This window comes from Belonocnema kinseyi, chromosome 8 (assembly GCF_010883055.1).
Source record: "Belonocnema kinseyi isolate 2016_QV_RU_SX_M_011 chromosome 8, B_treatae_v1, whole genome shotgun sequence".
Taxonomy (NCBI): domain Eukaryota; kingdom Metazoa; phylum Arthropoda; class Insecta; order Hymenoptera; family Cynipidae; genus Belonocnema; species Belonocnema kinseyi.
The window spans coordinates 92,521,781-92,534,897 of record NC_046664.1 but is presented as its reverse complement, the minus strand read 5'-3'; the positions used below and the strand labels follow the sequence as shown (position 1 = coordinate 92,534,897).

At 29.1% G+C, this 13,117-nt stretch overlaps 2 protein-coding genes across 3 annotated transcripts in view; one reads left to right on the top strand and one right to left on the bottom strand.

Moving 5' to 3' along the window:
- Positions 1-6,840, bottom strand: part of LOC117178036 (signal transducing adapter molecule 1) — a 26,716-nt gene extending 19,876 nt beyond the window's left edge. The window contains exons 1-5 of the mRNA XM_033369236.1: positions 6,508-6,840; positions 5,243-5,403; positions 2,148-2,393; positions 1,920-1,995; positions 1,623-1,826 (exon numbers count right to left, since the gene is read on the bottom strand). Coding sequence (XP_033225127.1) covers positions 1,623-1,826; positions 1,920-1,995; positions 2,148-2,393; positions 5,243-5,403; positions 6,508-6,550 — 730 coding nt within the window. The 5' untranslated portion in view covers positions 6,551-6,840. The remainder of the gene's footprint in view (positions 1-1,622; positions 1,827-1,919; positions 1,996-2,147; positions 2,394-5,242; positions 5,404-6,507) is intronic.
- A 491-nt stretch (positions 6,841-7,331) lies between these two features.
- The window catches only part of LOC117178075 (adenine phosphoribosyltransferase), a 9,035-nt gene continuing 3,249 nt past the window's right edge, over positions 7,332-13,117 (top strand). The window contains exons 1-2 of one of the 2 annotated variants that reach the window (XM_033369303.1): positions 7,332-7,750; positions 9,486-9,572. In XM_033369303.1, coding sequence (XP_033225194.1) covers positions 9,490-9,572 — 83 coding nt within the window. In that variant the 5' untranslated portion in view covers positions 7,332-7,750; positions 9,486-9,489. Of the gene's footprint in view, positions 7,751-8,611; positions 8,631-9,485; positions 9,573-13,117 lie in introns of those variants that run through there. The other variant, XM_033369304.1, reaches the window with a different exon arrangement.

Sequence of the window (13,117 nt, the reverse complement as noted above, 5' to 3'; positions counted from 1 at the left end):
CTCTATCCCATCCACACACTACTCCTTTCCCCTGCCGAGTGAGTCACGCCTACCCCGAAAGGGAAATGGCTTAATGGTGTAATAATAATAATAATAATATTAAGATTATAAAAAATTATTTTACTGCTATTTTACGTCATTTTCACACCAAAATCCAATGCAGTGAGTGAAATATCGTCTTTTTCCAACGATTCAGTGATTCACTGATATAATTTTTATAAAATTAAAAGTTAAATTTTACTGATATACAATTTTACATGACTCTGCTGTGCAACACTGAAATTGAAGCATAATAATTAAAGTACAGTGGAACCGCGTTTATATCCTCTCTGACTTATATCCTCCCGCACATATAGCTCTGCATAACTCTCATTTATGTCCGCTTAGTATATCGTTTAAACGAAATTTAAAATTTTAGGTGTCCATTTTTTGGCCGCCGTTTTGTTTTAAAAAATCGTAGATAAAAAACTCAACGGATTTGAAAATTTCAGACATTTTGTGCATATTTGCGACAGTAAAAAATTCCTTTCCCCTCTATTTTTTGATTGAAAAAAAATGCTTAAAAAAAAGATTTTTTTTTAATTTGTTAATTATTAATTGAAAAGCAATATTTTCCGTTTTTTAAACTATCGCATCATGTAGAGTATACCCGAAAACAGTAGAAAAGAGTATTTTACAATAAATTCTTTGCCTTTTTTATAAAATTATTCAAGCTCAAACGTAAGAGAGAATTTCCTTCGTTTTAGGACTTGCTGGGTTAATTAATTGAATTTTTAATGAAGAACATTAGTTTTCTACAAAATAGTCTAATTTGTTATCCCGAAAATATTAATTTTCAACTAAAAGTTTAGCTTAAACCAAATAGTTGTATTTCCAACCAAAAAGATCAATTTCCTACCAACAAGATTAATTTTCTACCAAAAAGGACGAATTTTCAACGAAACCGTTTCATTTTAACCCAAGGATATGAATTTACAACTAAAATTAAGAATATTAATAAAAAAATTGCTAACAGAGTAGTTTAACTTTTAACCAAGTACTTGAATTTTCGACCAAAAATATGGGCTTTTAATTCAAAATGTAATAATCGATATTTCATTTTTAAAATATTTTTATTTTAAATCAAAGAGTTGAAGTCGTCCAAAAAAGACGAATTTTCAACAGAAAAGTTGAATTTTCAATACGAAAATAGCACCTTTCAACAATCAAAAAATAACTTGCAATTACGTAATTGAATTTTGTACCAAAAAGATGAATTTTTAATGAAGAATATTAATTTTCTACAAAATAGTCTAATTTTTTCATACAAAAATATAAATTTTTCACAAAAAAGTTAAGTTTAAAATAAAAAGTTGGCTTTCTAAAAAAAATCGATGAATTTGCTACCAAGAAGATTTGCTTTCTACCAAAAAGGACTAATTTTAAAGAAAACATTTACATTTTAATCCAAAGAGATGAATTTTCTACAAGAATTATGAATATTCATAAAACAATGAATTGTTAACAAAGTAGTTCAACTTTTTACCAAGTAGTTGAATTTTCAACCACAAAACTTGATTTTTTAATTCCTCCTTGCTGTGAACTACGTAAATTACAATTAATAGATTTTTGAAAATGCTTACTAATTTCTCCTGCCATGAATGTTAATTCGTTGTCTTCAGCAGCTTCGAAATCATAAAGCGCCCTCACTTTTCTACCTTCGGGGTTACTTGCAGGCGGCATCACGGAACTTACACTAGGGTACAAGCTGGTGGATTTTTTCGAAGCTGGTGAACCATGTGATGTGGACTGATGTTGCTTATTCTCTTTCAGGGATAATTCGATTGCTGTTAAAAATGTAAAAATTAGCGACTCATATCAATAAAAGAATGTTTCCTATTTAGATTTATATAAAAAATAGACATTTATAGTATTTCAACCTTTAGCAATATCTTCTTCTTCTTGAGAATTGGAGACTACGTTTGGATCCCTGCTAAGAGGTACGGAATGCTTGGGCTGAAAAATTAAAAGAAATGATAAAACCGATTATTTTGTTGTACACAAAAACACATTTTTACCTGAATAGAAGATTATTGATTTAAATAATTATTTTCCTGTTAACAAACATATTCATTTTATATAATATCGGGGGGCCTGTGTTGACTCACCGGTTCTGAAACCGCTGAAAAGTCAATGCCTTCACTTTTTAATTTGTTATAAAGGCTCGGAATTAAATTTAATTGTGGATCTGTCTTGAATTCACCCTCGGCCCACTTCTTGAGTAATGCCTTTAACTTCTCAACTATCTTTGGTTGCATCTTAGTTATCAGCTTTTTCAACTCGCCTTCGAATTCACGGGATGCAATTTCCAAATGAAAAACCTTGCCACAGTTGTTCGAGCATGCGTCCAATAACTAAAGAGATTTAAAAATATAAAGACCTTTCGAGAAGAATTTAAGAATTGTCTACTGATTTCATCGTCTTCGCCAAATTTTGCTTACTTTGGAACATACATTTATATCGCTTATTTGATTTTTCATTCAATTTTAAAATCATAGGTATTTTTTGTTTGTAGATTGGCAGTACAGAACCAGATAACAAACATTTCTCTGAACAACAATAAAATTTGTGTTAAAAAGAATTTGTTTGAATTCTCCCTTTTTAATAGGCATAAATAGGCATAGTACTGAATCAAATTTTTCTTTTTCATTCATATAACATTTTAGCGGAGTATTTGAGGGTAGCAAAAATTTTTTTCCCCCTTTAGCATCGACATTTCTTGAAATTGTTATTGCTTGTTGAAGAAAAAATACCATTTCTTTCTTACTATCAGCCTTTCTGCGAATGGTCGATTCGATTTTCTCGATACAAAATAATTTGTTTCTTTTTATTGTAGAAATAATCTGCGTAAAAGGATGCTCTAATCGGATAATATTCATAGGTCGCGCAACGACCTTAAAGAAATGATTTTCTAAAATGAATTTGAAGAGGGGTCTAAACTGCTTCTTTAACTAAAAGTTAAAGGTTTAACTTTTTAGAATATTTTAGGATGATAATGCTATATATTATATTTGTATAATATTGGTAAATTTATTTTAATTGATCCAAAAAATGTACCTATTAGAAACTGCATAATTATATATTTTATATTGTATATTCGTACCGACAAAGTCCTAATATTCCCTAAAATGATATTTAAATGAATTTATTATTTTAATTAATTATACTCGTTTATAATATGGTAATTATGACACTTTTATAAACAAAAAGTGCTTAAATACAAAAAAGTGCGGTCCATAAAAAAATAAGGTTTCAAAAAAATACATTCTAAATTTCGATTGAAAAACAAAATTTCGACTTGTGCGACCTCTAAATAATGACGGATGCATGAGCACTCTTTATACCACAAAATCTATTTTTTATGTTTGTCAAACCATTCTAGGACGATTTACACATTCGTGCAATAGTTTTTGACCACCTCTTTTTTGATAACTGATTAAGTTTTCCTTATTTTAATTTTGTAAGAGCTAAAAAATTTAATTATCAAATGGGTGAATTCTTTCAAAATACGGTATAAAATGAGCCCAGGATGAAGCCAGTCCGTCTATTTTTTAATTGGATATTGCAAAAATAGTGTAAATTTCAATGTTTGCTTAAATTTTCAATAACTTCCGAAATAATCAATAGTTTGGGAAATTGAAATTGTAACAAAAAAGTCGGAAAATTTTAAAAACATCTTATCTGCAGGCAAATCAGAATCAAAATTAAATAAATGCATACTTAGAGAAAATTGCACTGAGACTTTCTGATTACTCTGCCGTGCAAAAGTTTTAGGCCACCTCTTTTTTATGACTGAATAAATTATCGTAATTTTAATTAAACCAGAGCTAAAAAAATTTCTCTTTAAAAGATTAATTGTTTTCGAAATTCTGTATAAAATAAGCCCAGTGTGAAGCGAATTTGTCTAGTTTTTAAGTAGATGTTGTAAAAAGAGTGCAAATTTCAATGTTTTCTTAAATTTTTAGTAACTTCCGGAATAATCAATATTTTTCAATGTTCTTGGACACATTTTGAAGCTACTTTTTCATTGTATCACAAGAGCTGACGAGTGTAAATTGTAAAAAATTTCTTTTCAAATTGCAAGAACTTGAAGTTGTAAGAAAAAAGTTGGAAAAATTGGAAAAAATCTTATCTGTAGGCAATTCAGAATAAAAGTTAAATAAATATATATTTAGAGAAAATTACATAGAAACTTCATGATTATATGTTTCATATATTTTACAAAAATATTTCCGTTACCAAAAATAATATTTCAATTTTTTCAAATTTTTTTTTACAACTTCAAGTTCTTGCAATTCAAAAAGAAAATTTTTACGATTTATACTCATAAGCTGTTGTGATACGGTGAAAAAAATCTTTAAAATGAGCTCAAGAACATTGAAAAATGTTGACTATTTTAGAAGTTATTGAAAATTTAAGAAACATTAACATTTACACTACTTTTGCAATATCTACTTAAAAACTAGAGAAATTGCCTTCATCCTGGGCTTATTTTATACAGAATTTCGAAAACCATCAACTTTTTGAAGAGAAATTTTTTTAGATTTGGTATAATTAAAATTAAAAGAATTTATACAGTCAAAAAAGAAGATAGCCTAAAACTTTTACACGGCAGTGTATATGTTTCATATATTTTACAAAAATATTTTTCTTACCAAAAAGAATATTTTATTTTTTTCAATTTTTTTGTTACGACTTCAAGTTCTTGAAATTCGACAATTTCTTAAAATGATTTATTGAATATTCAAGAAGACATTGAAATTTACACTATTTTTGAAATATCTACTTAAAAACTAGACAAATTAGCTTCACCCTAGGCTCATTTTATACAAAATTTCTAGAGCAATCAAGCCTTTAAAGATAAATTTTTTTACCTCTAGTATAATTAAAATTTAGAGTATTTATTCAGTCGTAAAAAAGAGGTCTAAAACTTTTGCACAGTAGTTTAATCAGGAGTACATTTTTTTATATCGTAATCTGCATTTTGTGGTCAGTGTGTCTTTGAGATTGGCAACTTCTACACCTCTTTTCTCGAAACTACATAATTTTTCCTAATTAAACTTTTTTTGCCGCAGACTATTTTTTCGCTCTCCTGAAAAGTTCCGATTTTGTTGATTATCTAGTTCTGTACGCCCTCCATGATTCGTGGTGACGAAGAAATCGATGGTTTGAAATAAATATACATATTCAGTTTAATACTAACAGTTATTGCATGCATTACAACATGCGGATCTGCATGATTCAGTCTCTTCACAATGGAGCGTAAACAGTCCTTAGCATTTTGTGGCGAGATTCCCACTTTGTCACAAATATCCATAATCACTGCCCAGTCTTCACTCGTATTCTTTTCATTTGTTGCCTTTTCTGATAAAGATTGAAACAAGGATTCAAAAAGAGTTTTCGAAATTGTGTGACGAATGATGTGTGAAAGAAAGTTTTAAAATTATGGATGGATATTTGGTCAAAAGTGCACATGGCAATATTTTTTAAGAACAAAGTATAAACTCTTCCAATAATAATTATTATAATAATTAAAATAATGATAGAATAATATTTAATATGACTTAATACTTTGAAAGACTAGAAATTAAATGCTGATGCTTTCAAAAACTAAAAAAACAGGTAATTATGTGTTTTCGCAAATTTAAACTCTAAAGAAAGATATAGACAAATTATAAACATTTTCATATAAACATTTCACGACTTCATTTTTGTTAGGGCAGACAAAAAATTCCCAAATCTTTCGAAGATGATCAAGCTATATAAAAGTAAAATACTTTAAAAACCACTTAACTATTAGAAATATAATATTTGATTGGGCATTTGTTGGAAAATAAGTTTCGATCAAATTCAAACATCTAGATTACAAAAATAAATTCAAATTCCTAAATAATGTCCTAGGTAAAGTCCAGTTGAAGGTTCATTTTTGGGTTATATTACTCTCGAAACATAGAAACAAATTTTATCGTAAATTTGAATTTGACCTCAAACCTTATCTTCCGATACAAGACAATAATTGAACTTTGTGAACAATAAAATTTAACCTAGATGAGAATAACTTTCCAAATCCAATGCACAAAAACCTGTGAACCATGAAAAATAAAAAGAGGAAAAATAAATACAAAAATGCAATTACCACATTTCTTCAAATCTTTATTATTAGTCTCTAAACTTAATAAGTGAAAAATAGAGAAGTCATTTTAGACCAATTAACGTAATCTGGAAGAAAGAGGGTCTCTATACATCGATGTTGTTACAAAGAAAAGCGTGATTTCTCTCGACATTGCCAATATAACCAATAATTAACTAAATGAACGAAGAAAAATCTGTGAAAGTTCCAGACATTTTTTTGAGATAAAAGTAAAAAAAATAGAAGAGAAGGCAACATTAGGGGGTGTGACAAATGTCATTATCGTTTATCGGATTGACATAAACGAATTAAAGTCCAAGGGAGAAGTGTCTACTCACCGACGTCAGCGTCGAAAGGTGACGAATTTGAAAAAAGTCCCATTTTTACTGTGTTTTCGGAAAACTTGTATGCACAGTTGAATTTATTCACTGTCACAGTATCCCGTTTTTTATTCCGTTACACATCCAGCTGATATTCATTTATAAACACTTTCGTATGACTAATTACGTCCTGTTCTATCAGCAAGGGGCCATCTTTATTTTTCTGCCAGACAAACTCTCGAATTTGTCGAACATCGACCCTTCCCTCGCAATTTTCTACGCGGGAATTTCGAACATTCTTTCAAGACTCAAGATGAGCTCCTCTTACATTTAGAACAAATTTTCCACAAATAATGCACATGCAGAAAATGGTGAAATTATGACAGGAAATTTAAAAAAGAGAATCGGCTTCAACCAAAAGCTAACTTCACTTCGTTGAGTGCTGAAGGAAAAACAGTGGGCCAAATACATGGGACTCAGTCCATTTTTGCCGTATTTAGCTAATTTCTTCATAAAAGTTATTTTTATTCTCTAAAAGTGTATTTGAAAATAGTTTTTATTTTTATGGAACTATTCAATTAAAGAATTAAATAATAAGTATTATTCATTACAAAGATATTGCGAATATAAAGTTTTGTCCCATGCATTTGGTCCTTGTTTTCCCTTTTCCTCTCAGCACTCGACGAAGTGAAGTGGGCTGGCGATTAAATAAAAATGCCTAATAAAAGAAAATCGAAAACTATCGAAATGCAGTGCTGTCATCTGCGGTTAATTCAAGGAACTTCAAGGTGTCATTTAAAAACAGTAACGGATCAAAATTACGAGAAGTAGGGCAATTTCATATTTTAGGCATTTTTTGCTTTAAAATGTTCCTAAAAGATAATGGGTTCTACTGTTAATAAGTTGTATCAATAACTGTATTTATTGTTTAAATTATTTACGAAAGTCGCCTGCTGAAATTTTTTTCATATTCGATTTCTGGATTTGGTCCCCAAGAAACACGGCACTGAAATTCGGAGTTAGTCCAGAACTCTGAAATGGTTTTTAAATTCTGTTTTGTGAAATAAATAGATTGTGCAATAACATGTAGCTAATACAGTTCATGTATCACGTTTCTTGATGATAAATATATTTTTTTAAGTGACAAGGAAAGAGAAATACATAAAGTCGGGTCTGATAATTTCTTTTAATTTTCTTACTTTATCTAAAGGAGACCAAATTTCGGAGTAAACAAATTTAAACCATTTAAAGTTGCGTAAAAGTAAGTTATAATAATATATAAGCGTCATCATTTTTATAAGGTTTTTTTGCATTGAAAAATAGACTCCGTAGCACTGTAACAATTAAATTTTCATATTTTTGAGGTTAGGAATTTATACTAATTACCCGGTAATCGGTAGTAAGCGTTGAATTAAGAATAATTCAAAATTTGTATTCCTATGAATACGCGATTTTTCCTCCGTCTAAAAATCCCCTGATGAGAAAAAAAATTGCAAATCCTATTTCTCTCAGTCGCATGAGTAAAATTCAAATTTAACGAAAGCATTTCTTTTAACCTATTTTTTCATTATTAAATCGTTTTTTAACTTATAGATTAGGAAAATATTTGAATTTATATTTGTTTACATATTAATAATTTATTTAAACGTGCCAAAAAAATGACTAATGTCCTGATGTAAAATGTACGAATTAAAATAATTTTAATTCTGGAGAGGCAGACTTGAAATGATTAAAATTAAAATTTCAAAACTTATATTCCACGTGAAAGAATTGAAACAATTTATTATACATATTTTGGGAACTGATTAGAAGGAATTAAATATATTGAAATCACGTTCTCTTTTGGGGAATAGGAAACTATGTGGCGGTCATTATGCAAATAGAAATTACTGAGTTTTAGAGATGTCCTATTTTTATAATGACATTTTATACAGATGAAAAAATCGCGCTGTCAACAATAGAATAATTTTCACTTTTACAGTGAAATCTGAAAATATTAATTTTTCTCTATTCAACGATTATTACCGAATATCTTATAATATTCTATTATATTATATATTTTATGGCTGTGGCTACGTTAACCGAAATTTCGGCACGAATAGGGGGAGCTGGAAAAAGGGCTTATTTTAACCGAAATTCCGGTACGTAGAGCTATGGATTTTTTCGCTACATGTATACATTTCCATATTTTATATGTTATTATTTTTAGGAATAAATTGTAAATAAATTCTAAATTTTGAGGGGAAAAATAATTTTTGAATGAAAATAGAAATTTCAAAAAAGTATTTATTTGTTCAAAGTCTTTATAAGCAAATTCGAGCTAAAATTACAAAATATTTACAAAATATTAGGAGAAATTCGAGAATGTTTAAAAGATGCTGAGGTCTTTTAGAACTTTCGAAGAAATTTAAAAATATTTTATAAATTTGCGGAAATCCTTTCAAGTTTTGAAATATATTTTATCTGTTTAACACTTCTAAAATTCCTCAAAATCTCTGAAAGTTTTGAATTATTTTTTAATCGTTTCAAAATTTCTATTTTTTTTCTAAAATTTTGTAATTTTAAAATTTTTTTTTGAAATCTACATTTTTTCGACAATTTTTTAAATCATTTTCAATATTCGTGTAATTCCTAGATATTTCTTAAACTTAACGAAATTTGTCTAAAATTTTGTAGTCTTGCAAAATTGTACAATTTTCCTTCAGAATCTACTACGTCCTTTTTAAACATTGTAAGAATTTTTTTAAAACTTTTGAAACTTTTATATATCGTTTGAAGCAATTAAGTTGTCCTAAAAAGTTTTAAATTCCTTTCAGAATTTAAAATTAATAATTTCAAACAAAACGTCAATCATTAAATATTTCTCATAAATATTAAAATGTCAAGAACAGAATTATTTCCAAACATTTGAAAAATAATTTACAATTAACATTTTTTCTCCTATCAATAACATTTAGAAACAATTTGTAATACTTTAATATAATTTTTTTTATAAGAATCATGGACAACGTAGAGAAATTAAAGATCATAAAGAATGCGGTTGGAACTTATCCCAACTTTCCGAAGGATGGCATTACATTTAGGTAAAATAAAAATAAATATTCTGTAAAAATATATTATTTTATTATTATATTTATTATATTATATATTATTATATTATTCTAATTGGAATAATTGAAAATGCTCTAACACTTTTTTAATCGTATGAATTCATTCAAAATTCTGACGAAGTTTATGAAATCCTTTGCAATCCTATACATTTTTTTTAATCTCTCAACATCTCGGAACTTCCCTAATAGGAACATAAAGTTCATTTATTTCGGTCTTTCGATAAAATTAAATAAATAAAATTCGGATTAATCCCTGTCTTCTTATTTCTTTAATTTCATAGTAAGACCGAAATAAATTAACTTCATGTTCCTATTAAGGTAATTATTTTAAATCGACCGAAGAAAGGATTTACTTCTTAAAAATTGAGAAACTTTTATTACCAATCCCTGAATTCTTTGATATAATATTAATCCTCTAACAAATTCTTATAAAATTCCTTGACAGACTTAAAATCTTTCAAATATTTTTTAATTCCTTAAAATTCTTGAAACCTTTGAACATTCTTTCAAATAATTAAAATCGTATGAAATTTCATGAAATCCTTTGAAAGCTAATAAAATCCTTTAAATTCCTTAAGATCTGTGAGTATAATGAGTTACTAACATCTAAAAAGACATATATTGCATTATTTTTGCAATAATTAAACAACAATAAATTGATTAGAGTACTTTTTTTAAATTCTATATTTTCGTTTTCAAACGTTACAAACTTCAGTGACATACAAAAATTAGCTTGAACTATCCTGTTGGCCAGACTTTTACCGGGTCAGTCGGTGAATCCCACTTTCATCGAACATTTTTTCATGTATGAAAGTTTTAATTCAAAAATTTTGAAAAATGTTTCATTGCCGGGAAATGACAAGAAACTTGTTTTGGTTTTTAGAGGTCACCTTGAAATATTTATATTGAGAATTTGAATGCTAATGAGAAACTTATTGAGGGCGATTCATGATTGTTAATATTAATATTATTTATTTCCCCTGACCATTAAAATTCAAATACCAGCATTTTAATCTTGTAATATTTTTAGCTGAAACTTCGTAATTTTTAAGGTTATAAGTGCCGGATGAAATATCCGTAAAAAAAAATTTTTTTAATGGACAGTTTTAGCGCTATGCGGCACTAAGCGCTCAAGATCAGTGAATAAAACGAATTACAACAGATTTTGTTACAAAAGCGATGTCAACATAGAAATCACGGTTCAGATCGTGGTCTGTCATATTTTCACCTACACCGTTGACTCATATAGCGCGCTTCTCAAAACAATCAAAAGCTAAGCGCCCAAGATTTTAACTTGACTAATTCATCAAATTTTTAAAGGCGGAAATGGTATCCAAAGTAACATTAGTAACTAGTGCGTGAATTCCGAAAATTACATTGTACTGTTCTCAAGAGTGCCAAACGCTAAGCACCCATGATCAGCGAATAGAACCAATCCCAGCAGCTTTTGCGAAATATTAAACTATTTCTGGCTCTTGGTTCGGGTTCGCTTGTTCACCTCTATTAGCAGCGTCTAGAATCCTTTGTAGCAAGGAAGTTTGAGGATACTTTACGTATTGCTGGTGACGTGCATATCCCAGGAACCATAAAACGCTTGCAATATGTGCGCAAGTGCCAAGAGTTCTGGCCCCTGACTTACATGTGCAGTAATAACCGAGAAGCGTTTCGTTATTGTCTGGCCTATGTCATCGATCTCATTGAACGCTATCCACAGCTGGTACTTCTTGATGCGTGTTTCGTATACAGACCTCGCTTGTGTCGCTAAAGCTACTAGGATTGTTTCTATTCACCGATCATGGGCGCTTAGCGTTCGGCCCTCTGGCGAAGGGTACACTGTTATTATCGATGTGCGCACTAGTTACTAATGTTACGTTGGATACCATTTCTGTCTTTAAAAAAGTAATTACTTGGTCAAGTTCAAATCTTGGGCGCTTAGCGTTTGATTGTTTCGAGAAGCGCGCAATATAACTCATTGGTTTGGCTAAATATATTAATGACTACTTTCCGATGCGTGATTCTTATAGTGATATCGCTTTTGTCGCTAAAGTTACTAGGATTGGTTTTATTCGCTGATCTTGAGCGCTTAGCGTTCAACCCTTTTGCGAAGGGTAGAATGTTATTATCGGTATGTGCGCGCTAGTTACTAATGTTACTTTGGGTACTATTTCTGCCTTTAAAGAAGTGATTAATTAGTCAAGTTAAAATCTAGGGCGCTTAGCGTTTGATCGTTTTGAGAAGCGCGCTATATGAGTCAACGATGTAGACGAAAATATGACAGACCACGATCTGAACCGTGATTTCTATGTTGACATCGCCTTTGTAACAAAATCTGTTGTAATTCGTTTTATTCACTGATCTTGAGCGCTTAGCGCCGCATAGCGCTAAAACTGTCCATTTTTTTGGATTTTTTTTACGGATATTTCATCCGGCACTTATAACCTTAAAAATTACAAAGTTTAAGCTAAATCCACCGAAAGCCATTTTCGCATACATTTAGTGCGGGGTCCTTTCCAAATTTATTTACTTTAAACAAAAAAAATCACTTTTCTGCCATAAAATATGAATTCTCAAGAAAATAATTGAATTTTTAACGTACAAAGATAAATTATTAGCAAAAAAGTATGATAGGGGATATTTCAACAAAAAAGATAACATTTCTTTTTAAAAACATGAATTTTAAAATAAAAACGCAAATTTTTAACAAACAAAGATTCTTTAGCCATTAAAGAAAAAAAGCTGACCTAAACTGTTGAACTTTCAAGACAAAAGACGAATTTTCCGTACATAAATTGAAATTTCAACCAGAAAATATGATTTTGTAGCAAAAGAATTAATTTTTAACTAAAAATATAAATCTTGAATAGGAAAAATATTTCTTAAAAAAGTGGTTCATCCAAATTTTTCAAACAAAATAATTGAATCTTCAAGCAAAAAAGATTACTTTTCAACCAAACAGTTGCATTTTTAACCTAGGGACTTTCTGAAATAAATACAAATAAACCAGATGAAATTTTAAATCAAAAAGACACAATATTATAAAAAAATGAATTTCCACTTTAAAATGATCTCAGTTGATTTTTCAACTCTAAAGTAAAAATTTGTAACTAATAAATTTTCTACGTAATAGTTTCATGTTCAACCAAACAGTTATTTATGACCAAAAAGGATTACCTTTTAACAAAACTATTGAATTTTTAACCAAACAGTTACATGTTTAGCAAAGAAAGTTGTAATTTCTACTGAAATAGAATAATTTTTAAATGAAAAAGAGAAATTAAAAATATTCGAATGTCCAACAACAAAGGTAACTTTCTTACGAAATAGTTGGATTCTCAAAAAAGCTGTTGGATTTTTAACGAAACATTTGAACTTCCAACAAAACTGTTGATTTTTCAATCAAAAAGTATTACAGTTTGATAGTCCAGGAGCTGGGTAGGATCCCGTATGCATTAAAGAGGTAAAGAATAAAAACTATGTAGTCTTATGTATTTTGACCCGCTGAATCCAATGGTACCGGT